Consider the following 27,734-nt stretch of genomic DNA (forward strand, 5'->3'; position numbering starts at 1 on the left):
AGATATAAGAGGATATACAAATTGCATGAAATCAACAGTGGTCAAAAATAGCTCAAGCTTGGTGGTTGCTTTTATTGCCAGCTGCCAACCCCTTTAATGATCAATCCTCAACACATTTTTTGAATGTGTTTGAATTTATAAATAAATATTTTCTTTCTATTAAATGAGCATGATGCTAAGATCGATACCATGAAAATTTGAAGACAGGAAAGATTTAATAAGGCAACTGATGGGCAATGGCAAAGATGCAAAGAACAAAAGGCACTCAAATCTAACAGTTGCATATGTACACGGCTATACATGACTATCAAAATATGGTTCAAAAATATCAGTTTTCTGCATTACTATTGATGACACTCCAAAATTTTGAAGGACCAAAGTTAAAGCAATGCACAATATATTCTTTATTTCTCTTTAAAGCTATTTACAGATAGGGTAAATTCTGAGAAGCAGGCGTCAGGTCTGTGAGAGAGCTTATTAAAGAAAAGCTAAATGTATATTTACAAAGTTAAAAGGTGCAATAATGAATGGAAGTTCATTTTCGCTTCTAATTACAGTTAGTTTCCCTGATTAGAGCCCATTTCCTGCAGGATCAAAAATACAGTGTGCCCCATAGCCATGTATACGTTTCAAAAAATGGTGTTGCTCTACACAGGCTTCATAAGTGTGTGCAACGCTAAGAGAGGGACAAAAGACAGAACAGAGGCTAGAATTCTTTGAATAGCCTTCTCCCCCAGGGATATGGCTTTTGTCTCATGGAAGTGAAAGATACTTAAATTAGATCACCTGCCAAATAATTTAAGTTTGTGAAAGTAGCAAGGAAACAAATGCAGCCGCTGTCCTGTTTTCCAATGCCAAAACCCCTCTCCCCCTTGCAAACAGTCAGCTGTTGGGGGGTTTCTCCTTGGCCAATGAAGGTTACATAAACTAAGTATGTTTCTGTTCCGGAATCGGGTTTTATTTCCCACTTGGATGATCATGATGCATTTCTGGGGTGTAGGTGAGCAAAACAATCATGACCCAGAGGTGAAGCAGAGCCTGGCAAGAGAGAAAAAGGAGTTAGTGCACAACACTATGAACTGTGAGAAACCCAAACACCCTGGGCAGTATTCAACTACCGCATCCCGTCAGCACATGGTTTTCAGCTTGTAGAATTGGACTCTCTGGGCACCCCCCATGCACACACCATTTCCAAATCTGCTCCAGATGTTTTGGGGGGACCCCTAGAAAAGATTTAGGGAGTGAGCAGGGAGACGAGAGGAGAGGAATGTTCTGGTGGAACGAGAGACTTTGCACTATGTTGGATCCCACTCCTGAGGCAAAGCCCTGCACCGTTAGGGGAAATTCATCCAATTCCACTCAGGAAACAGCAATGGGACATGTGCTCCCCATAAAACCTCACACGTGCAGATGGGGAACTTGCATTGGCTGGGGCCGAGGGGGGGGGATGCCATAAGCACAGAGACCCATTTGCATTTGTATATCACATGGGTAGGCAAACTAAGGCCCAGGGGCCGGATCCGGCCCAATCTTCTTCTAAATCCAGCCCGCGGACGGTCCGGGAATCAGCATGTTTTTACATGAGTAGAATGTGTCTTTTTATCTAAAATGCATCTCTGGGTTATTTGTGGGGCAAAGGAATTTGTTCCTTCCCGCCCCCCCCAAAAATATATATATAGTCCGGCCCCCTGCTGAAAAAGTTTGGTGACCCCTGGTATATCAGCTCTTCTGCTGAGCAGTTCACCTATGCATACACAGGGCCATTCCATGCTATCCTTTCATCTGCTTTTTGTAGGAAAAATAGAATGGCCCCATAGATGTATATATGCTGGAGGTAAGCTAGGCTGAGAGAGAGAGAGACCACTTCAAAGTAAACCCAGTCAGCTTATTGGCCAACGGAGGATTTGAACTCAGTTCTTCTCAATGCTCTATCTGTTGCATCTGACTCTCTACCTACCCAAGATGCCAAAATGGTTAAAGCAAAAGCTTTTGGTGCAATACAAAATAAATGAATTCTGACTTTTCCCCCTTTTTCACCGCACCGAGAAGGCACACTCTTGCATTAGTCACGACAAGGGCTCTGAGCGATGGCAAAGTAAAGTGCAGTTTCAGACACGTTATGAAAAGCCTTTCAAATACTACAGTGACCTTGTGAGAGTCTCCCGTGGGCAGCGACAATGGCTGCTGAAGAGATTATAGATTACATTGTGGGAAGGCCGAAGCCCCGCTGATACACTGCAGATGCTAACTGAGCTTGGATATTAATCTAAAGATTTTACCGTTAAGTGGGAGTGGACTTTTGGGTCTGAATAATTGTAAAAGATGGGGGGAAATTAAACATGGCCCATTTGATTTAATATTTGGAACTGGCACGGGGGGAATGACATGTAAGTGTTCAGCTGAAGTGTTTTTCTACCCCTGCAGTACGTCACTATTGTGAAGCCAGAAAATTGAAAATCTCAGACACTCAGTAATATGCTCTCGAGAAAGTCATTTTTTCGACAAGTGGAGAGACCAAAAGAAGACAGATGAAATTCAAAAAGGGGTTGCTTATATAACAAGGCAAGATACCACGACAAAGCACAGGCAGAAGTTCCCTCTAGTGGAAAAGGACAGGAGTTCTACATGCGCTGGAAATTTATTCACCCCTGTAGAGGCAAAACAGATGCATTCTTTTGGGACAATCATGGCATACCCCCCCCAAAAAAAATATCTTATCTGCCATGATGATTGAGCAGGAAAACAATGACAGAACATCTGGTTTGCATGCATTCCCAGCACCTCCAGGTAGGGTGGGAATGTCCCTTGGCTGAAATTCTGCAGGGTCCCTATGCTAGTCAGTGGAGACAATGCTGAGCTAAATGGGCCAAGTAGGGACGTGGGTGGCACTGTGGTCTAAATGACTGAGCCTCTTGGGCTTGCCAATCAGAAGGTCGGCGGTTTGAATCCCCACAACGGAGTGAGCTCCCATTGCTCTGTCCCAGCTCCTGCCAACCTAGCAGTTCGAAAGCATGGCAGTGCAAGTGAATAAATAGGTACCACTGCAGTGGGAAGGTAAACGGCATTTCTGTGCGCTCTGGTTTCCACCTATAGGATGGTACTGTATGCTTTAGCTGCAAGGAAGCTGTGAGATAAATAGAAAGGATCCTGGCAGCAACAGCGGCAGAATCACAATTTATTTATTTTTTTAGTTTAAATTAGGATAAAAAGTATAATTTTTATTATTAAAATCTTCTTTAAAAAAATAAAGTTTGTTGTAGGTCTAAACAGTGATAGGGTACAAAGAGAGGCACAACTATGGCAAGACAGCTCCAGGGTTGTGACCATAACGTGGTCATTCTCCTGAGCTTCCTGGAACAAGCAGGCACCAGCCTGCAGCCTGTTTCCTGTGATGGTCTTAGGGTGAGGGTACGGAACAAGATGTTCAGCTTCCTCTCTTAAGGCAGTCCCAGGCCTTCAACCCAAGTGATCTTCCCATGAAAGCTTATCTTCAGGACTACCATGTGGCTGTTTCAACCTTTGACAGTTCCTAGCTTCTTGTGCCACCACAGGGCTTCCACTCTGAAAATGCTGCTCTACCAAAAGCAAGTGTTAAGTCAAACAAAGCAACTACTAATGCCAGAAACGGCACATTGCTACTTCAAGGGAGCAAACTATTATTACTAGGAGTTAAGACCCAACTGTAAAGCTGCACTGAAGAACAAGACCTTTTTTAAAAAGGCAACAGCCAGCATCTATTGCGCTGCATGATTCCAAGATGCGGCTTGCATAACCTACTTACAGAGCATGCTCAACTGCCAACGTTAATTACATCCCATTTTTCTTGTGCATGCCACTCAATGCCTGTCAAATGAAGATTATTTATTATGTAAGAAGGAATAAAACTGCTGTGCTTTCAAAGTAGGCTAAACAGACTCACCATATAAATGATTACAAATACCCTTGCGATCGGATACCGTCGTAGAAAGATTCCAAGTCGAATGCTGCAACCAAATGCAGTATCAACATTAGGGAATAATATATGGTTATTAGCTTGCAGTCATGAACTACTGTTTAAATCATTTCTGGAGCAGTGGTTAAATTTTAAAACAACAACAACAACCTGGTAAGACAGGGGCTGGCAACACGGAGCCTATGGGCACTCACTCCTGACATGTTCCTGGTAGGTTCCCATGCCCTGCTGAAATTAGGCTTGAAAGAAGCATTCTGCCACAGTCAAGAGAATAGGTTGCAGTATCCAGAAGTGAGGCTTGGGGGGGGGGATTGTATTCCAGTAGTAGGTGGGGTAAGGCCCACACAAAATAACATGCAATGGACATACATTTAACTCTTGGTAACTAATCTCAAGTGTCACTTTCAATTTTCTCCATTAAAAATTTGTAAAAAAAAGAAAGAAAAAAAAGCCACATTCTCCAGCAGTTTATCTTTCCTGATTGCACGACAGGCAAAAGTAACTCCAGAATCCTAACAAAAGAAGCTGAAAGCATCAATTCACAGCAGAACAGCAAGTCCTTAGAGCTAATCAGAGCTTCAAACTTCTAAATAAAACTGCATCCTGGAAATTTCTTGCATGCAATAGTAAAATGCATGGACGCATTTTGTGTGTTTACAAAGAACGAAGGTCTACCTCTCTGCTAAGACATCTCCCCCTCTTCTTTGACCTTCTTGTAACTTAAATTCTTACAGAAGAAAGATCTGTAATGGCACACTTTGCAAAACTTCAAACCCTTTCCATCCCAAATGCTCCCTGTTAAATAGTTGATGGGCAGGAGAAAACTTCCTGGATAAAATTTGGCTGTGGTTCATATCCACCCTTTGGGCGGGAGTTCCTCAACCCAGCTCTAAGCCATCAAATGAGACATAACAGAACAAAGATGTCCACACAGATGGGGATAGATTCTGAAATCCCTATAAGAAGGTGGTTGATCTATAGGTTCTTGTTCGTTTACAGAGACAACTTTCGTTTGCTTACATCTGTAACTTTTAAAAATTAACACAGAATACCTTTTGAGGTTTCAAAGAGTATGGAGAAATGGCACAATGAGAATGATTCCTGCCCCACCAGAGCAGTGATGGCAGAAGAATGCAGATCAGTGGGCGTGTATGAGAGAACAAGGAGGGCTCTTTACTTCTAAAATGAGCATGTACCAGATTCAGGACCTTCGTTCACCTTGCTGGTTTTTCAGAATTATGTTTATATTACTAGCCGATACTGTAAGTAGACGGGTGGGGTGGGGAGGAAAAGGCAGAAAATCACAATGGCTTCAATTCCTCACCTAAACTGATCTATACTGCTGGCAGCCTTGCGGACTCTGCCATACATTCCTGCTGCATTAACATCAAGATCACTAAAAAGGACAGGAACATTTCGCATGCGTGCACCTAGATTAAAAACAATTAAAAAAATTAGTAGCAGAAAAAAGAATTCATCAACCAGTCGGTAATACTGAAAATCCACATATGGCTTGACATTACTGTGACAAAAAGTGAAAAGGACTATAGTCCTACTCAAGAGCAGGCCCACTGACATTAACCAACATGACTAAGTTAGGTCCCCTCATTTCAATGATTCTACTCTTAAGTAGAACCTATTGGGATACCACCTAAACACAACACTTGAAAGACCCAGCTTAGATGCTACTTGACTTCAACAGCAAGCTCATATTTTGAAAGTCACACCGAGTGCCCTGCAATGGAATAAAAATCCCAGGATATGTGTACACACAATTGGGATAGCAGAAGGAGCACATCTTAGGCTCGTGTACACAGATAAATGAGATTCATTTTGGGGAAAATGCTACGACTTAAATGTATTAAGAAGGGGAAGAAAGTATACAACACAGCCCCAACTCTTCTGCAGGGGCGTTGAAACAAAAAAGCTGGACTGCAAACTGACTAAGGAGTTTTAGCTATCTTGATTGCAGCCAAATGATGAATTAAGGCTGCCATCATAAAGATGCAGTTATTCAGAAGTAAGCCTCAACGGAAACAGTGCATCTTATTTCAGAGTAAACTGACTTACAACTGCGCTGCACTGCATTTTGAAAGTACTTTGAAAGCTGAGCAGAACCAACTAGCTCAAGTCATCTGTAGCCTTTTACTAAACCAGTTGTTGTTTTTTAACTCTGGCACCAGACACCTTGTTTGTTTCCAAGTCCTGGACTGTGGTACCCTAGTCCAGTTGATGGGATTAAATCTGTTGAGTTGGGAGTGGGCTGCTACTGCCTTAGAAGGGTGCTGGAATACTTTTTATTCTGAAAATTCTCCTACTAGATGAAAGACTTCCCTTGCTAAAATACCTTTTGATAAGATGGAATGTCCTGTTGAGTTTACTGATTGCATTAAGAACATTAGAATGTAACGAGTAATGAAATTTCTTACTGGGGACAATTGTAATTGAAATCCACATTTTTATATGTCATTGATGAAGTCACTGATTAATTACACTCAATTGACTGGCTCACACTTCCAGTCCCACAAAACCTTTTATAATTTCTAGTAGGTTCAAAAGGGGGGGGGGCTAAAGATAGCCCCCAACCATGCATAATTATTTTGAAGATATTTTTTTTAAGACAAGAAAATCAAATCAAAATAATGACTAATGACTGCATTGGGTAGTTTTACTATCATTAAGCACCTGACCACAACTAAATAGGAGGGGGGGGGGAGAATATTTATCATTTCTCAAAAGACTGAGCAAAAATATACAAGATAGAATAATGAAAAGAAATAATCAAAGTTAAAGAAGGACTTCCTTCCAAGCTTAAACATTTCAAAAACAGGGAAGGTTTTATTTTGAATACGTTGCAGAAAAATTCTGGTATATTGGCAACAAAATTGCTTGAAAAGGAATTAAAACACCTCCATGTGTCTTCCTGTAGCCCACTAACCTCTACAAAAGGGCAGGTTAAACTTTCAACATGTAAACTGGTTGTAATCAAATGTTTAACAATAGTTCAATGAAAAGCCCTACACAGTCATTGACTTGCTTCTCTTAAAACTGCTGTACATGACCAACTCATACTCAGAGTAGATCCACTGCAACATTTGGTGTGGGTCCCACTGGATTCTAACTGGAGGGGGGAAAGCAACACAACCTGCTTAGCTTCCAGGTATTTTCCCAGTCTATCCATGTACTAACATGAATTTATTTACAATGCACACATCCTTAGTGAACATGGTTGTTAGTCGTCAACATGCCTCCATTTTTACCTTCGCCGCCGTCAATTCCCACCATATTAATGGAGGGGCCATTTGTTGAAGGACCTTGGGCAGTCTTCAGCTGCTGCTCCAATCGCTCCAGCTGGTAGACTAAGGAGTTCTTTTCTGTGCTCAGATTCTCCAACATGGTCTGTTTCTGAATTAGTGTCTCCGTCAACTGATGAAGCCGATTCTCCAATTCCGACTGACTGCTGCTACCTAGTGTTTTGTTTGTCAGCTGGGTAGAGGAAAAGGGATAGAGGAGATGAAAACATCTTGACGATCACATAAGAGTGGCATGAATTAAATCAATTTCCCTGTCTGGCTCTTCCTGAACACAAGCAAGGATACAGAGCAGTATCACTCACTGCACAACTTGAAGTCCCAAGCAATGTCAGGTACAAGGATGCCAGTATTTAATATAAATGATTTAAAAAACAAAAAACCCCAATACCAACCCAAAATCTGGAGCAGTCTCACTGTGATACCAGCATCCCCCACATCCAAAGCATTTATGTGCTTTCACAGGAAGCTTTTGGTTTCTTCCAGCATCTACCAGCAGTACGTTGGCTAATAATTCTGTTGTGCTACATTTACATCACACCTTTCCTCCAAGGAGGTCAAGGGGCTTCCATGTTTCTCCCCTTCTTATGAAAAGAATTAAAGTCTACTCAAGTTACCTGGTTTCTCAGCTTCTGAATTTCCTCTTCTCTGTCCGATATCCGACTCTGCAGAGTATTCTTTGTCCGGTACAGTTCTTCTTCAGTGTAACGTAGCTCCTGGAAAAGAAATGTATCCAGCAATGATGGTTAAAATGGGATGGTTAAGCAAACTCTGCTTCCTTATGCCACTACCAGGTCCCTTTGCTTTTTACCAATGGATTGCTGTTTCCACATCCACAGCTGAAAGGGTACGTCAAGAGTTGAGAAAAAGCATGTTAAGGCTATCCAAGGCTGAATAAAATTACGGACAATGGAATGCAGTGCCAGCCATATAGATGAATGGCTGATCACACAAGAATGGTACAAGGGGGGAACAGCTCCAACACGCTTTGTTTCTTTAGTGGTGAAAAGCTGACGTTTCACATCTAGATGTTCCCCTGCCTCATTTCTTGGCATTCTTTGCACGCTGGCTTCATCTGATGTGAGTTCTGCATGGTGACAGAGACACCTACAGACTCCCAAGCCAATAATATGGAAACAAATGAGGGGAACTTGATCGGGGCCCTTTTCAGAACATGCCTCTTCTTGGAAACTACAACTCGGGGCACTGTGAAATAGCACAAGTATGACACAGGATGAAGACCTTGAATGAAATGGGCCTGGGATATCCATAATGATGCGTTTTAAGGATGGGGATTGTGGAGAAGTGTTTTGGTATTGTTGGCCCTTAGAGTATGGACAGAAGCCCCCTCCACCAAACTGGCAGGGGCCACCCCAGGCTACCCAGTACATCAAATGTGGGGCTGCCTCTTGGAATACTAATACTGCCCCAAAAATATTCTGTATGGTTCCAAAAGTGCACTACAGCACTCTGTCAGGTAGAGAGTGGGAGTTTAGTGGCCATCTGCACCCTGGGAGTGTGTGTGTATAGGAGTTTTGCCTGTTTAGGAGAGGGATTCTGAGCACCTCCAGTTTTTCTCCTGTGAAATAAGAATTTGGTGGTGCTCACAACACTTTCTTAGATTTCCAAAGTGTTCCCTTTGTCCCAAAAAGGCAGATGACCCTTTCCAGTCTATTTGAAAGGCTTGTCACTTCGCAAGGACTGGACGGCTGAGCAACCAGCTCAGCAGAGAGGACATCTATTATGGAAACAGACCTGAGTGAACTGGCATTCCCCCTTGCATGCAATTAACATGGCTGGGGTGGGACTGATGGGAGCTATAGTTCCAACAATATCTGAAGGACCACAGTTCCCCATGCCTGATTACGAAGGAGTTTCCACTACATATTCCAGACTTCTTCTGCAGGCTAGAAAGGCATTACTTAAGCAAGAAGTGCCTCTCCGGTCACATGTGGTAAGTGGATCAAGGGCTGCATACCCTTGTGTTCATGACTGCGATTATTATTTCATTTATGAACATATGCATATATACATACAATTAAAAGTCACTACTTATATAAAAACCTAATTCAAATTTGTTTGCACATACAAATGAACAAAAGCCATTAAAATGCATTAAACATCATTCTCAAATCCAATACGGACTGAGAAAGATCTCTATTCTGAAGCAGGAAAGTCTTCAACAGATGCCAAAAGGACAAGAGCGATGGCACCTACCTACCTGACATGTACAGTAGTAAGTGCTCTTTAATGACTATAAAGCAGGACTACACTGTTGTCAGATTTCATCATCATTTTCAAACTATTTAACCCAAGTTGCTGAGAAATAACAAGCAAGAAGGCTGAAGCAAATTACACCCAATACTCATGTGCTAAAACAAGCCAATTCAAATGGATGAGCCAGGGTACATTTAAGAGTTTCCACCTCAGAGCCAAAGCACAGGCTAAAAACGGACTGTCCATCAAACTGCAACAGGGCACACCATATGGCTTCATAATACTATAATAATAAACATTATACAGCTGCCTTCCGAGAGCAAACGTAGATCTTTTGCCTTTTCATTAGTTCAGCCTGCCACTCTCTAGTTAATATGGAATTTCTGGAAGGACAAGTAATCCTGCAAGATGGAGAGTTCCAACCAGGTAAAGCAAATTAAACCTTTTTCACTCCCTGTGACTTTGTCTTCATCTCACAATACACATGATGAAAACAAAAAACAAACGAGAAAGATTCATGAGATACAGGGAAACCGATCTGTTTCCAAGTGAGCATTGACAGGACCTTTCGAATCAGGTTAGATTACAACTTTTTTTGAGGGCTCTTCATTGACCTCGTCAAGGGTTCATAACATCAAAATTATGTGCAAAAGCACACCATGATTTCCATTAATGTATGAACACCATAGCTGTGGTGGTAAGCACTCCATGTCCCTGCCTGCAAGACCATTGCAGTGTATCATTCAGTAGCATTCACAACTGTATTTATCTACTGCGCTGGCTCTTTACAGAAGCAGTTGGATTTCTACCAAGATTAGGGCTTTTAAAGATCAAACCGAACACTCTGAGCCAGGAAGTGAACAGGCAATTATTGTAAATGTGCAAAATTTACACTTTCATATGTGCAAAACAAACGGAAGCTCCAAACAGTCTTCAAAGGCAGCACATTGCAGTAACCCAAAGTGGAAGTGACCTGGACATGAATGACTCTGGCCAGATTGTGGCTTCTCAAGGAAAGGGCACTCACAGCCAACAACCTCCCTGACCTTCCAGAAGGAAGACTGGATCTAGGAACACTCCCTGGTGGTTTAATTTGATTTTGAGGGGAGAATGCAACCCCATCCAAAATGGCTGAACACTTACTCCGAGATTCCAAGAACCTAACCCAAACCAACAGAACTTATTCGTCTTGTCTAGATTTTGGTTTAGTAGCCGGGGTCTTTATGGGCACAGGGAGCTTAAAGACCACCTACATTTGAGAGGCTCAAATCCTTGCAATTCTGGAAGATTTTTAATTTTAAAAGTCTGTTTAATAAAAAAAAAATCTGTTTAATAAAAATTTATAACCCTGTCCTGCTCCATAGACCTCATTCAGTAGGCTCAATAAGCACCTGTTAATCACACCTTCCTTAATTCCCAAAGACAGACATGCAGTTCACCAGCCAAAATAGTTTTTCCAAGTTCTGGGTGGCAGGAAATATTTAAGTATGGCGAAACGATAACCTCTCTCAAACACTTACCTGTTTTTGTCTCTCTAGTTCAGCTTCCACTTCTTGCCTGGATGCTTTTTGTGTTGCAACTTGATCCTGCAACTCTTGAATCTGTTCTCTTGTGGACTCGGCTTCGTTTATCTGCTGGGTTTCCATATCCTGCATGATAAGGAAATGTTACTTATGTATGCAATTTCATAAATGGCAACTCTTATGAGCAGGAGCAAGTAGCCCTATCTTCATAGCACACAGAGCCAAGCTTCTCACAAGACCCCTCTTAGTAAGCACCAGCAACTCCCTGTGCTGGGAAACTGGGAGCGCGATGGTGCCCCACTAGCATCACCTCACCAGCCACAACTGGTTGCGTGTGATAACTGCAGGGTGGTCCTTGCAACACACAACACTTTTCCTCCTCAGCAATTGGCTTGTGTGCCAAGGCAGTCCCACTGGGAGCAACTCCAGAGACTGTGGAGAAGTGTGGCTAACTGCACATGCAGTCTCCTGAGTGATGTGCTGGTGGTGCTTCACTAGAGTACTGAAAAGGCCAACTTCTTGCCTAAGAGATTAAGCAGAAGCTAGATAGCCGCTAATCAGAGTGCTGCAATACTGTAATGGAGTTCCTTCACCGACAGTGGAGTGGACCAGATGTCATTTGAAGTCTCTTCCAGCTCTACTGCTCTGTGTAGTCTGAACTTCTATCTTTTAATCTATGGTGGCCAATGCCTCAAATCTCCCTGCCAGTAGCTGGAGGCACCCAGTCCTGTATCCTAGGGAAAGGTGGCAGATGAACACACACGCACTCACTCATTCTCTCACGCTCTCTTTCTCTATGCATCCTGGCCTGCCTCCCCGCAAGATCTCAAATAGAAGCACCTGTAGCCAATGGGTGCAGCCACCTTGAAGCATTGGGCCAAAGATAGGGTTGGTTTAATTTAATGAGCAAGAAGGTAGTACTGGGGCAGTGCAGATGAATTTTATTTCTCACATTTGTGTAGCAACACTTTCCTTCCTTTGTATGCTTATCCTGTTTTACCCTCACATAACCACCTTGCGAGTTAAGTTAGACTGAGGGGGCTTGGCTCATGCGTCACTTTGCAAGCTTTAAGGCCGAGAGAAGATGTGAATCGGGCACATCCTGCTTCAAAAGCAACACCCCAGCCATTCTTATTGTTGTTAAAATAAATTTATATCCTGCTTTTCCTCTCAATGGAGCCCCACAGCAGTTCTCTTTCTCTTCCCCAAGCCCTATTCAGTCAATAAAAAAAATTAAACTTCCAGCATCTTTAGACCAGTGTTGGCAAAGAGGCCTGCCCAAATCCCTGGAGAGCCACTGGCACTCAGTGTAGACAATACTAAACTAGACAGACTAACGGCCAAGATTTGGTGCAAGGCAGCTTCCTCTGCTCATGATTCTTGTGCCACATTAACCAACCTGGACCCTGCATTTCTGACCCCGTGCAAAGCAGAACAGGTCTGTTCCTTGATGCCACCCTAGCTATCTACAGAAAAGTGCGCCTGGCACCAACACTACCAACTTTTAGGCAACAGGAAAATATGTTAAGACCTTCCCCAGGCATTTGGTTCTTAACTGGGATCAAATAGTATGACAACATGCTAGCCTGTAGTGGTGCTCCATTTTTTAGTAGGTGAGGTAGGGTTTTGTCCTTTACCGCAGGATGAGCACTTCTGATAAATGCCATCATTTTATTCTTTTCAGTGTTTGTTTTAAACTCTTTTTCAAAAAATGTAAATTGGTTTGAGATATTTTATGTAGTAAGCAAGAGGGCAAGAAACAGCAGCAGCAGCAGCAGCTATGGATGTTACAATACCTGCAGTTCTGTCCTCAGTTGCTGTATCTGCCCCCGCAGTTTTTGCAATTCCTCCCTTTGCATATCATTCTCGTGCCTTAGTTCCTCCAACTCCATGATGCTTGTGGTTTGGCTATCCAGACCTTCAATGCCAGACCCTTCTTTCAGGCTGTTTATCAACTTCTCTTTTGACTGAGATTTAAGACATAATTTTACTTATTTATATTAGCTGCTTAATTTTTATTCTTTTACAAAAATGAACATTACAGCCATGCATAAAACAACCTAACATATAGAAGTAATGTTAATGAAATTGCAAAGTAATCGCCAGAGTCTATGCTTGATTGCACACACATTAAAAAATAATACCTTACATTTACTACCCCAAAAGGGCTCAATTTTAATCTGGCAACAGCAGGACTTGAAGGTGATGGCAGCTCCCTGTGGTTCCTCCTCAGCAGCTGTTACTTGGAGGGATACTAACTCTGTAACTAGTTATGTGTTCCTGCCAACCAACCAACCAACCAACCCCATAGATGCAAAACAACTGCTTTCGATGAAAGGGGTGCTGCCATGCTAGTTTTATTGTAATTATTGGTATGGTTTAAATAGATTTTCTATATATATATATATATATTGTTCAGTTTTTGTCAATGTTTATTTGTTTTTTAATTACTGCTTTTTCTAGGTTTTTAGCAGCTCTTAAGGCTGCTAAATCTGTAAGATGCCTTGAATCCCATCTGGGGAAAAGGTGGAATGAGTAAGTACGTAAGTAAATAATAATAATACCTGAAGGTTCTCATTAGCAGTCCCAGCTATCAGTAAAACATGACTGCATACGTATCTTTGCGGATAAGGCTTGGGTTACTTCATATGAACATTTTTATTTTTATTTTTAAAGAGATAAAAAGGAGGGGAGGTATGAATTTTGATCCAATAAATTTGCTTCACCTGGAGTATGCGTGTAGCCTTTTGTTTGTAGTCTACCAGTTCTTGCCTAGCAGACTCCAAGCCGCTCTTGGCCATTTTGACTTGCTGCTGAAATTCATCTGCCCTCCGCTTCTCCTCTGCAGATTTCCTCTCTGCTGCAATAACTGCTTCAGCCAAGTTCTGACGCTCAGCTTCCAACTTACCAAGACGAGCCACATACTCGTTCTGCAAAGGAAAAGTTAAGTGTTTATCACAACTTCAGAGCAATAAAAAGAGGCGTAGAGAAAAAATGAGAAAACTGGAAGGGACATTGTTGGTGGAATTGATTCTACCCCTTTCCCCCGCAGCTCTCCCCTGCGGACTGAAAACTGGCTCTGAAGGATGTGAGAAAGAAAGAAAGAAAGAAAGAAAGAAAGAAAGGAAGGAAGGAAGGAAGGTAGGTAGGTGATCCAGCTCCATAGTAACTAATTATAACTATAATGCACATATGCAAAGGCTGTAGCTCAGTGGCAGCACACAGAAAGGTCCCAGGTACAATCCCTGGAGTTGCAAGGCATCATTTATTATTGTTTCTTATTAAGTCTATATAACTCTTAGTAACAATAGGCTCCCAGGCAGTTTACAAATAATAAAAACCTATTACACAAACCATCCATAATTAAGAGATAAAAACTATATACAAGTATGGCTGAGATGGACTCCTGTCTGAAAGCCAGGACATCTGCTGCCGGTCAGTGTCAACGATACTGAGCTAGGTGGACAAATGGGCAGACTCTGCATGAGGGGTGCTTAGGGAGGAGAAGCATCGCCAAGATTTGAAGGCACTTTACTGCACTCTGTCAATTGCAGTTCCTCAGTCACGGAAGTGAAGCACCAGCTTCCAAGGTTGCTGTTCTAACCTGCATTTGTTTGTAGCCTTCCTGCTCCCGTCTGAGAGCAGACTCTGCATCATGCAATCTCTCTTGAAGAGTCTGAAGAGCTTGGTTGTGCAGGCTGTTCCCTTCGCTGTTATCCTGTATTATTCTGGAGAGGAAGAAAGCAAAGGTTTAGTGAAGCAAGATGTGAAGAATATCAAGACACAATCCTTAGTAATGCCATCTTTTCCACAGTAATGTAAAATTACTTCTACTTTGGGAGTGGGGGACCTTTTTGTGTGTGTTGTGGACCAGATCCTTATCTGTCCCCGATCCAGCAGGCCAACTTTGACAGGTGGGTGTGACAACTCACCTGCCAATGGCGTGGTGTCGTTATGGTGCCAGACAATTGACTGGTGGGTTATCCTACCCACCCATGGGAGGCCCTTGCACAAGCACTTAGGAACCACTGTGGAAGGGGCTTTGCCTGCCTTATGCTTGCCAATGCTGAGCACATGGCGGGCAAAGCTGCTTTCTGAAGGGATGAGCTGTGCAACCACGTTCCCCACAGGGTAGCCTGTTGCACAGCAGGTCTAGCAGGCTTAGAGTCAACAGACATCAGCTGATGGGCAGTGACATGAACCATGCTGCATTATCCTATTTTTCACAATGATCCAGCCACATCTCTGCCTGCCCCACATCTGACGTCACATCTGACATCAGGTGGATGCAGTTTAGGGGGAAAGCCTCACTGAACAAATCGGGACCTGAGCTGGGCCAAACCTGGCCTGCAGGCCAGTGATTCCTTCCTCTCGTTCTATTATTTCCTCCACAGTATCCTCTTGTTCTATTATTTCCTCCACAGTATTCTTCTAGTTTAGTGCCTAGCTTTCACAAAAAAGAAGTCTCAATTAAAAACAAAAGAAGACACCGAGCCAAATGTTATATTGCATACTTTCCCACTCTGTGTTTTTTCAAAGTTTATAAAGGGAAAATTAATCTCAAGACAAACAAACTACAGTGGTACCTCGGGTTAGATACGCTTCAGGTTACATACGCTTCAGGTTACAGACTCCGCTAACCCAGAAATAGTGCTTCAGGTTAAGAACTTTGCTTCAGGGTGAGAACAGAAATTGTGCTCCGGCGGTGTGGCAGCAGGAGGCCCCATTAGCTAAAGTGGTGCTTCAGGTTAAGAACAGTTTCAGGTTAAGTACGGACCTCCGGAATGAATTAAGTACTTAACCTGAGGTACCACTGTACCAACTACATTTTCAAGTTGGTTTGCCTGTTCAAAGGAAAATTAGTTATTTGACAAGGACAGTGACTTCATTTGGGTTCTTTGCTTCCTTTCATTTTTCCAGAGAAGAAAATCTCAACTTAACCAGACTCCTGCAGGATCAGATTAAAAATCTCTGGTCTCCCTTGAGAATCAACCAGATGCACCTGGGAAGCCCACACGCAAGACAACAGCTCTCTCCTGCTGTTGTTCCCTCACAAGAAGTACTCCAGTGCATGGCACCTCAAACACTAGAGGTAACGTATTGCCACCATCACTAGTAATGACTGAGAGCCTTTACCTCTAATAATTTGTCTGAATTCAGCCCAGTTTCTACAAACTGAATGAAGGAGGAAGAGCCACCTTAAAACGGAACACTTCCCAATGCAGAGAATGCAAACAGATTTCCCATCTGTTCTGTTTTCTAAGTAACAGTCACTGGTACTACATAATGAGCTGGGCCTTAATACCTCAGGGAGCTTAAGAAGCAGCTTGCAACACTAAATGATGCTGCTGTTATTGAGAAAAACAAGAGGTGCGATGAGCTCACATCACCTCCTTAGAAACCCTGAAAGAGCCTGGATTGATGCATTTCAGCCAATGGGCTTTCAGGAGCCGCCCATTCTCCACCTCCAGAGAGGAGTTGCACATTCCAGTGAAAATTAGGCCCTATCTAAATGAGCCACGGTTCTGGGGTGGCTCCCACATCACAAGGGACATGAGTAAGATCTCCACAGAGAGTGCTTGGGCAGATTCCATGGTTCGCAACCACCCCTGCAGATGTCACAGATTAGGTTTCAAAATCATGCATGCTGGCCAAACCACATGAAAGCAAATGTAGTAGTTGTGGCAGCAGCTTCGACAGCACTAAATGTATCAGCTGAATCAGGCCCTCAGCACAGCATATAATGAGCATTCTCCTTTATGGACAGAAGAAGTACAGCTGAAGCAATCCGACTGATGCCTTTGAGGATAAAGCCAACGATCAGATATTGAGAGATACAAAAATCATGTTATAAGCGAAAGGGATACATTAAAAGACAGCAAGCCTAAAGACCTTGATTTCTCTAATTCTGGGTTTCTCAAACTTGGGTCTCCAGCTGTTTTTGGACTACAATTCCCATTATCCCTGGCCACTGGTCCTGCAGGCTAGGAGGAATGATGGGAGTTGTAGTCCAACAGCTGGAAACCCAAGTTTGGGAAACCCTGCTCTAGTTAAATAATAATAATAAGGCAAGAAGAATGTATTAGTACCGTGATTTTTCACTCTGCACTGTTTCCAATGCTTTAGTACGCGAATTGAGAAGCTGATCGGCTTCCTGTAACCTCACTTTCAGGACAGCCAGCTGGGAATCCTTGGCGGCAACAGCTTCCGTCAGATCATCCACTTGAGCTTGAAGTTCCCGAACGAGCCTGTCATTGTTTGAATGGTCAACATTCCACTTTTCAACTCTTGCTCGGGCACTGTTTAATTCTGCAAAAGTTTAAGTCAGCAGACATCAATGTGATTCACAAGGTTGTTTGTATAGTTTGTGTAGCATGATTTTGCCAGTGATTAGGATACTAAATATGAAAGTAAATAAGCAGTGTTTGACCACATTGTCCCAATTCAGATATACTGGGCAGTTTCAAGTCAACATGCCCCTTCAGCAGAAGGATTTCCACTTGTGCAACTCCCCCTCTCCTCCTCAATCTGTTCCGAACCTTCTCCAGCCCCCCAGAGTAGATCTGGGGAGGGTGTGGAGAAAGGAGAGGGGAAGCTGCATTGCACCAGTGGAAATCCCTGCACTAACAGGACACGTTTCTTGGATACCACCAACTTGTATCCAGACTTTGCTCCCACCAACAAAAAGAGGGAGGGTGCTTTTGTCAGCTCCCTTTTAGAAGAGCATCCCTTGGAGCTTCTTCTAAAATCTGCTATGGAAGACTGGGGAACCGTTTGAAACAGTGCAGTGGGTGGTGCTGGGGTGCCAACTGCCCTGCTTCTTTCACCACAATCCTTCCACTGGATCAAAAGCCATCCATGGACAGAAGTAGCCCTTCTGTTTGTGGAGGGAGAAGCCTGGACGAAACCCAGTGTTACCAATTTCTTAAGTACAGTTAGGAAATGGGGCCTATAACTACCTGAAATAAATAATGTTATTAAGCAAAACAATTGAAATGTGTAAAAAAAAAAAAGACTTAAGGACGGAAGACACTTGTAAAAATACAAAACAAGGTTCTCACTAGTGTGGAGAATCCAGCAAAGACATTCAGGAGGGAGAATATGTCAGTATAATATGTCCCTGCTATTTCCTCCAATGGGAACTCTGGATCCAACCCCATATCAATAATAATACTTGGAATTTTTAAAGCATGTTTCAAGTATTCAGAGGGCTTTACATAAATTATCTTAGCACCATTCCCAATCATTTGCTGTATTACCCTCAACTATTTCCAAAGGTGCTAATAGCTTGAAATGTCAAAGCTGTAAATCCTCTACCTGTTTGCGTTTCTTTGGCTCGCTGAATTAATGATGCCATTTCTTGATTTAAAGATTGCACTTCATTCCGCAGAAGTTGATTCTCAAGGCGAAGATTGGACAACTCGTGCGATTTCCCATCATTAGGTGCGAGGCTGGGGTTAGCTTCTGCAGCTGGCAATGGGTCTTTTTTAACATCCACATCAGTCTCCAGTCCAGAACTGGAACTATCCAGAGTATCTGTACAGAGAGCCACATTTAAAGCAAGCACATCTCTTTGCAGACCTACTTTCTACGTTGAACAGAACAGCGTAATCCCATGCCTGTCTGCTCAGACACAAGCCTCACAGAGGCTCCTATGTACTGACTCCCAGGTAGTCTAATGAAATACAATTATGTGCCATAGCAGTCAGACACACCAGATATTTATTCTTTTAAAATGTCTACATTACTGCCACACATACAAAGATACCACCTTGCTCCATAGCCCTGTTTGGGTGTTCTAAGCCCCACACAATTCCAATCACCTGATGAGAGTGGAGCTGTTTTCGATGGCCCTGTCCTGACAATTGTGCCCTGTTGGTGGAGTGTGCAAGACTCAGTGGTCCAAAAGTTGCATAGGACTGGTGTAGGTTGATGATCACTATGTGCATCAAAATTGACCATTTTCATCACCCCACCAGCCTGACCGACTGTTCAGTATGGCTTCGTGGGAGCACACTGGCATCTTTTTAAAATCCAAAATGATGTTCCCCACCATGCAGGAGACACGTGTGAAACAGGATACCCCAATAATTTTTTTCTAACGTGCTAACCAAAACAAAGCCCAAAACCTAACCTAATTTTCACTGGCACAGTAAACAGATGCTAGGCAAAAGCCAGGACGTGGTATCCCGATTCCTGCATTCAGCTCTCTGCATGGTAGGAAATGGAACAGGGGAGAGAAAATGAAAGCCAAATGAAAGTGCAAAACTGCATGCAGAATATTTGTGCACACTTATGCATGGTGAAGGCTGGGCCTACCAGGAGGAAAGGGGAGGTGGTGATCTCAGAATCAAAATGAGAAACAGGCCCACAGGCTGCAAATTCCCAGTAAGATCTCCAGTGTAATGAAATGAATGGGAAGCACACAAAGGAACAGCTCCTGTTCACTACAAAAAAGCTTGCAGAGGAAAACTCAGTGGGTTCTGCCACTCATGTTAACTAGCAGGCTTTTCCCCCCTAGGCACCCAAACATCTTGGGCCAAACCTAATGGACAGTGGATGCTACTTTTAAGTACAAGTTTCAAGTGCCAGCTTGCATTTCATAATTTTCAGCTAACTAATACACAGAAAATATAAACTATTTATTACTATCATATTAATTCATACTCTGCCCTTCCTCTCGAAGATGTAAAGACCTTTAAAATTAAGAGCTGCTATTGCGTTAACTAGAAAAACTCCACATAGATTTGATCATTGTTGAAAGATTCATTGATGCCACTGGCCAAATCTTTAAAGTCTTGCAAAAAAACCAAACATCAGGGGATGGCAGGGAATTTCAGAAAGAAACCGTGCTGACAGCACACATGTACCAAGGATGCAATGCTAAGAACATAAGAAGAGTCAAACATGTACTGTTTTAGACAACACTGGGCAGCTGCTTGGTAGCTTGTGAGGGGTCAGATGATCAGAGGATAAAGCACAGGTGCCGTTCTGGTTGTCAGCACATTTCCAGGCCCAATTTAAAAGCTCTGAATAGCTTGGGACTATATTCTTTGAAGGATCACCTGCCACCTTCAAGAAGAAGGGTTGATGGGTTGCAGATAAGTTATATAGCATTTGCTTTGTATGCAGAAGGTGCCCGGTTCAATCCATGGCACCTCCAGGTAGGGGTGAGAATGTCCCTCTTCCTAAAACAAAGAGAGCAGCTGCCAGTCAGTGTGGACATTACTAAACCAGATGGACCAATGGTCTGACTCAGTGTAAGGCAGATGGACCTATATGATCTTACCTAGGCCTTAAGGTAAATTGTGGAGACCCCTCACATGGGTCAATGGTAAGATCTAATAGGCTAGAAGACACAAGAGACAGGGCCTTTTCAGTGGTGGCCCCATCACAGTAAAACTTTTTCCTCTGGGATGCTTGTTTGGCTTCCTCACTTATTGTTTTTAAAAGGTTTTGACTGTTTAAAACCCCTTTTTATTGAATAATGATGCTGGTCTATATTTAAAATCCACAATTTTAACTGCTGCTACTGTTTTATTGATGGCTCGTAGAAAAGTTATTTTAAGTTGTAGTTTTGATGAGCTGAACTGTATCTTTTTAATTTGTTTTACTAATTTTATTGTGAAACCACCTTGAGGGGGTCCCCCCCCCCAAGTGGCAAGCAGAAAAATCCTAAAATAAAATCCTTTAATAAAACAAAAATCAGAATTTGCACCATGTAATCATCATAATAAAGGCCCAGAATCCTCTCACCACTACCAGATTTTAACATATTCCTTAACCTATGTAGTTATGCTTAACTACCATTGCCTTGACTCCGAACGGAAGCGTCTTCACCGGTTTTGACACTCTGTGAACTTGCCGACATGGAGCTGATGCTTGAAGTCCGAGAGTGATTTTGAGAAGCAGCTGCTCTGCTCTTCTCTCGCTTAAGGTCCATTTTCCCATTTGGTTCCTTTTCAGAGCTATTGAGAAAGTCAAACAGGAGTTCGTCGTTGGGTTCAGACTTTTTCCTTCTCACAAACTGGGAAGACGGTCTGGGCATGGATGCTGCCTCTGTGGAAGGGGAAGATTCCATGGATATCTTGGACGATGCTTTAACATTGGCTGTTCCTGCCAGGATTGTTGCCTTTTGATGTTTAATATTATCTGCTGCCGAGGAGACAAAGCCAGACTTAGATGATGCTGGAGACTGCTGATCCCGGTTCTGCTGGTGCACTTTGGGGAACTCGCCGACATCATCCAAGGTGCTATTGTTGTAATTTGCATTGCCAGAACTCTCTTTCTTGCTCAAAGCAGATGCAGCACCTTGATCCACCTTGTTGAGAAGGTCTTCTGCCTTTCCAGCCAAGTCAGCAAACCAAGACATAATGAAAGTTAAAAAAATATATGGAATTTGAAGATCCAATATCCGCCCTGGTGGGAGAAGAAAAGAGTCAAACAATGGGATTTTTAGATCACACATAGATTACTATTATTTTTAACTAAATCATTCAGCAGGTATTTCCTTCAGGTTGCCACGCAAAGTCAATTTTGTAGAGCTTGGTGGAGGAAGTTGTTCCATCACCACATAACCCGGAGCTGGAACCCAACAAATCACCAAGTTAACATTTCTCTTATTCTTTAAAATTATATCCTCAATGAAAGTGTCAGGCAGAAGGGCAATGCCTGGACAGCATCTCCATTTCACTCAGCAGTACAGTGGTGCCTCGCAAGACGAAAAGAATCCGTTCTGTGATTCTCTTCGTCTAGCGGTTTCTTTCGTCTTGCGAAGCAAGCCCATTGAAGGATTAGCGCTATTAGAGGCTTTTAGCGGCTTATCTGCTGATCGGATCAGCTGATAAGCGGCTTAGCGCTATTAGCGGCTTATCTGCTGATCGGATCAGCTGATAAGCGGCTTAGCGCTATTAGCGGCTTTCAGCGGCTTATCTGCTGATCGGATCAGCTGATAAGCGGCTTAGCAGCTTAGAAAAAGGGGGAAAGGGAAAAAAACCAGCAGGAACTCGCAAGACATTGTCGTCTTGCGCAGCAAGCTCATAGGAGATTCGTTTTGCGAAGCACCTCCAAAACGGAAAACTCTTTCGTCTAGCGAGTTTTCAGTTTTGCGAGGCATTCGTCTTGCGGGGCACCACTGTACTTTTAGAGGCAGCCCTACAGGACATAGGCTGTGGGAGAAAATCCATGGGTTTCAACACAGATCTAACTCAATCACACAGAAAGTAAGAATGTCCCATTCAGTGAGCAAAAGGGATGAGTGGGGGAGAAGTATAGCTTAGTTGGTAGAGCATGAGACTCTTATTAATTTCAGGGTTGTGGGTTCAAAAAAATTCCTGCATTGCAGGGGTTGGACTAGAAGATTGACATGGGCTCTTCCAACTCTACAATTTTGTGATCTTGACTGTTCTGGTGGAGTTGGACTATGGAGACATAAGCCATGTGATGAAGAAAGATAAATCTTGGCTCAGCCATGCATTCCTTTTGGTCTACAAATCACTACTTTCTATGAGATTATGGAAGATCTGGCTGTAACCATGTGTATTGGATGCAATGACATAACATTTGGTGCTTGCAGGTATATATGTGGATTTTGAGAATTATTAAAAGCAGACAAATGGCAGACAGATTTACACAACAAGACAAAATTCACTGTGAAGCTCTTCTGTACAAGTCATGCTGAAATCAATGGAAGCTGTGCCAGAGACCAATTTGGACATATCAGCCTTTTTATTTACAATAAATCCAAGTAGAATTCTATATTACATCAGTTCAAATGCCAAACAGTTTTCTCCAAGGAAGGAGGCTACAAAACAGTACTGGTTTAAGTACCGTATTTTTTGCTCTATAAGACTCACTTTTTCCCTCCTAAAAAGTAAGGGGGAAAGTGTGTGCGTCTTATGGAGTGAATGCAGGCTGCGCAGCTATCACAGAAGCCAGAACAGCAAGAGGGATTGCTGCTTTCACTGCGCAGCGATCCCTCTTGATGTTCTGGCTTCAGAGATTCAGAATTTTTTTTCTTCTTGTTTTCCTCCTCCAAAAACTAGGTGCGTCTTGTGGTCTGGTGCATCTTATAGAGCGAAAAATACGGTATTTATATATGACAAGTTCATCTACCCCACTGCTGGAAAATGTGACCAGAAATACGAATAAAGATCAGTCAAAAATATTAATAAGTTTGTTTGGTTGAGCTACCACACATCACCTAGGGTCCATCCACACAATAATTTATTCTTCATATGAGCAATTCTGGCCTCAATAAAAATGTTACATTTCTCTAGGGCAGTGTTTCCCAACCGGTGTTCCGCGGCACACTAGTGTGCCGTGAGACGTTGGCTAGTGTGCCGTGGGAGGGAGGCGGGCGAGTCGGGCGGTGAGAGGCGGCGGCGGCGAGGATCCGCGTCGAGCCGGGGGCGGCTCCGCGGTGGTGGTGCCGAGGTTTCTCTCTCCATTCTCCCCTCACACACACACACAGGAAATAACACAGGATCAGCTGACAGGACCCAGCCAATGGGGCGGCGGCGGGGCAGCGCGTGCAAAAGGGAGGAGCGCGAGACAGCGGACGAGGAGGAGGCCGGCATGTCCGGGCAGCAGCAGCAACAACAGCAGCAGCAACTCCCGGCGACGGCTCCTCAAGCCCCGGGCAACCCTACTCCCTCACCGGCCTCGGCCGCCCTCCTGCTCCACCCGCCGCCGCCTCCCCCGCCGCCGCCGGCCACCTCGGCCCCGCCGCCGCCCCCTCCTCCGCCCGCTATCGCCGCCACCACCACAACAGCCGCCGCCGCCTCAGCTGCCGCCGTCCCTCAGTCCCTCGCTTTGCTGCCTCCTCCCCCCCCACCCCCAAAGCTTGGAGGTTCCCCGGCAAGGGGGAGGGAAAAAAATTGAAAACTTTCACTTTCGTGCGTCCCTCCCGGCGTGACGCTGCGCGCTGACGTCACGGGGCTGTAATGGTGGTGTGCCGCGAGATTTTTTTCCTCAAACAAGTGTGCCTTTGCCCAAAAAAGGTTGGGAAACACTGCTCTAGGGAACACTTTTAAAGAACCTAAAACTTTCTAAGTGTTATAAGAGATCCCCTGTTGGCAGGTTCACAATCCAATAAATATTATACAAAAGGGAAAAGGATGGAGAACAAAGAGGGAAGCAAGCATGCAAGGTTTAGAAAGTCACAGAAGAGTGGTTTAATAATAATAATAATAATAATAATAATAATAATAATAATAATTTTATTATTTATAGAGTGTGGGGAAGTACTGCTGCTCCTCTACCCAATGGATGGGGCCAGGTTAGTCTCCCCCTTGCTATGACGTTCATCCAAGGAGGCAAATGTGTGAAAACAATCACAGAAACAGGCAGGCAACACCAAATCCTTGGATCATGGCAGCAGATTTTTAAACCTCTACCATCATGAAAACAGCTGCCAGCCAGTGATTGCTCCACTCAAGTTTTGCATAAATGTATTCCAGGCCTGGGGATGGTTGCTACTGCAAATCTGGAGGAAAAAGCAACACAATTTGTGGAAAGAAAGAAAAACCACAGCCAAGTTATCTTTAAATATATAGCACTCTACAACTGGCTTTTTTGTTTGTTTGTTTTGTTTTTAGAAAGCCACAACCTTGGCAAACCCTTGCCTGCTATGTAGATTAAATTGTGTGGGTGTTTCTTCTAGCGCACAGGAGGAACACGCTTCAAGAATAAAAACAACATGTGGGTGGGTCCAGGGGTTGGCATACATACTGAGATGTGCATTGTTATTTGCTCAAACTCCAGTCAGTCAGTCAGTCAGTCAGTAAATAATACTCCTTTTCTCCTATTCTATTTGTTTGCCTTTTAAATTTTAATCTTGCTCATTGGATCCTCCTCTGCCAAAGGCTCCATCTTTTCCCAGAGATATTACCTCAGACTTATTTTCTGCCCCATGCCCTCACTGCAGCCAGTAAATTCCACAATGCTCCCAACCCTCTTCTTCCTACCTCCTATTTCTTTCTATATTTGACCCGCACATTCCTCTCTGTGCAAACCACCTCACCCCCTTAGCAAATAACAGTTCTACAACAGCAGTAATTCCACCACAGTAGGGTTGCCACCTTTTAAAAAACTTTAAGTGGCCAGGCTCCTGTGCCTTTTCCAGCTGAGCAACAATAATCTCCCTTTTGGGAAGGCAGAATCTCTCTGCTGCAGTTCTCTATGGGCGGAGTTCACCTGCTAAATCTCAACTTAGTTCGCAATTAGCAGGTTACTTACCTTCACACTGATTTGAAGCCACTATGTGTCCTTTCTAAAAGAGGCTCCTGAACAACTCTTGAGTTGGGGCAACTGACTAAAATGTTTTAAACGGTTCTAATTTTGGTTCCTGTTTTGTTTTTGTTGGGTTGATGTCGGTTAAATGTTTAGTTGGGGTTGGCGGTAATTTTAATTTGGGTATAACTGTAAGCTGTTTAATATTTTTATTGTTGTTATCATTAGTTTCTATTGATTTACTGGTTGGTTTGTTGATCGTATAAGTGGTTTTTAAAAAAATGTTTGATGCTTTGTTGTGTTTTTATATATGTTGTAAGCTGCCCAGAGTGGCTGAAAAAACCCAGCAAGATGAGCGGGATATAAATTTAATAATAATAATTACGGTATTTTACACTGGCTCTAGTCTCTCTCCTGCTAATAATAATAATAATAATAATAATAATAATAATTGGCAGTAGAGAGAGAAGAGCCAGTGCAAAATAGTGGTTAAAGCCTTCAGAGGGAAAGGTGGGCTTTAAACAAATGAATAATAATAACAATAATAATGTGGCTTAAAGAAATTAATAATAGTAGTAGTAATAGTAATTATGATGATGTCGGGCTAAGACCTGGAAGAGCAGGATTCAAATCCCCACTCAACCATTAGGTCCAAGGGTTGATTTCCAGCCTCTCAGCCTAACCTACCTCGCCGGGCCGTTGTGGGGATCAAATGGGAGAAGCGTGTGAGCGACCTTGGGCGAAAATGAAGACTATAAACCGCCGGTGTACTCATAAACAACACATAAAATCGCAATCGCGCGGTACTAGCCGCTCCACAAGACACAGCGAAATTACAACCACAGTAGAAAACCTAACTGCAATTATTATGACCATTATTATTATTATTACTATTGTTGTTATTGTTATTATTAGGGGTCCAAACCCCGCTCCCAGGTAGGCCTCTGCTTACCCTCGCAGCCTACTCCAGGTCTCCGAAGCCAAGGAGCCCACGCTGGGCCTTCGACGCCGAGGAAAGGAGCGAGGCGGGACAGAAGCCGACAGCGGCAGCAGCTACTGCCCAGGCCGCAGTCTAGCCAGGGCTCCCCGGATCCATCTTCCGGGAGACGTGGCCACTAACCAGCGGGCACGAGGACCCAGCGGCGTCAGCCCCACGTCGGCGAACCCTTCGCAAGACGGCTGACCCCGTGCGGAAGTGACGCGAGCACGCACGTCCGCGGTGGCCGCGCCCCCGTTACGTAGAAAGGCGGTGTTCGAAGTGTCTAGAGATAGGGCCATGTATAGAGTAGCCCGTGGAGTTGAAACGTAGCCGAAGTTTCTTTGCTTTCTCCCTCTTTGCCTTGCGAGTGCCTTGAGGAGCGGGAAATCCGCCCAGTTCTTTAGATGGGGGAGCGATCCTGATAGCTGAAGGGGTTTCCCACTCCTACTTCCAATGATTTGAGCTTCTGCCTTTTCTCCAGATGCTCAAGACTGCCCAGATCAGGGTTTCCCCAAACTTGGGTCTCCCGCTGTTTTTGGACTAGAGTTCCCATCATCCCTGACCCCTGGAATGATCTCTACTACTCAGAAGTAACTGAAGGGAAAGCCTTTATTGGGCACCAGGTGTTTGCGCATGTGAAATTCTAGCAGATAGCTACAAAAGTGTTCTTCTCTGCTTCTTATGTGGATGGTGATCAGATGATGATGCCATCATGTTTTAATTGGATTGAGGCTGAGATCACACATTGTTATTTTAGAAAACTAATCTCTACAGAGGACATTGATATTAAATGTATTTTTGTTTCTTGCAATCCATTTTTGCAATCACTTTAGGTGTGGTAACACTATATTGATGATGTTTTCATCATATGGGAACAAGTATGACAAGTAGTATTTAATAGCCTCATCTTCCATGAGGTTTCTTCCCCCCCCCCAGCACTTCCAAATCCTTTATTATTTTATTCACATAATATACATTCTTTACAACAAACAACTCCAAAATAAACAGACAACTCCAAAATAAAATCATATGTAACAAAACCATAAGTCTCATGTTTTCATTTACACTGATCTTCCCTCTGATACCTTTACTTGATATTTCTTGCTCCTTTCTGCTTTCCTTATAGAATATAAAAATTTAAATCTCTTAAATCCTATACCAGTCTTTAACAATTTCAATTAATCCCTTCACTTCCCTCCCCCACAGCCCAGTACTTCCCTCCACCCATGAGGTTTCCTAACTCTCCTTTAAAGCTTTAAAAGTTGGTGAAAATTGTTGTGGTAACAAATCTCAGAGTTTAACTATGAGCTGCACGGCCCTTTTTCTTGAATCCTCATAGTTAAAATTCTCAGGGTTCCCTGGGAAGCAAGATTGACAAGCTCCTCTGTCAAAATGTAGTTTTGGGAAGGGAATAGGAGTCTTTACAACAAATCTCAGGATCCTCCACAAACCACAGTTCCCAGGAGTCTTTGGGGGAAACTGTTCAAAGTTGTATAGAAGTGCTTTAAATGTATGGTGCA

The 27,734-nt window shown here is 43.3% G+C and overlaps 1 protein-coding gene across 1 annotated transcript; it reads right to left on the bottom strand.

The window, feature by feature from the left end:
• Positions 1–380: 380 nt before the first annotated feature.
• GOLGA5 (golgin A5) lies at positions 381–26,401 on the bottom strand. Its single transcript, XM_081173105.1, has 13 exons — positions 26,188–26,401; positions 20,811–21,422; positions 18,321–18,539; positions 17,093–17,312; positions 14,608–14,731; positions 13,730–13,933; positions 12,800–12,970; positions 11,001–11,129; positions 7,881–7,979; positions 7,213–7,438; positions 5,277–5,382; positions 3,920–3,983; positions 381–1,038 (listed from the first exon to the last, which is right to left on the bottom strand). The coding sequence occupies exons 2-13, from the start codon at positions 21,373–21,375 to the stop codon at positions 958–960; spliced, it is 2,208 nt and encodes a 735-aa protein (XP_081029231.1). The 5' UTR covers positions 21,376–21,422; positions 26,188–26,401; the 3' UTR covers positions 381–957.
• Between the last annotated feature and the right edge of the window lie 1,333 nt (positions 26,402–27,734).

The sequence above is a fragment of the Podarcis bocagei genome, assembly GCF_964188305.1.
Source record: "Podarcis bocagei genome assembly, chromosome: 1".
In the NCBI taxonomy this organism is placed as follows: Eukaryota; Metazoa; Chordata; class Lepidosauria; order Squamata; family Lacertidae; genus Podarcis; species Podarcis bocagei.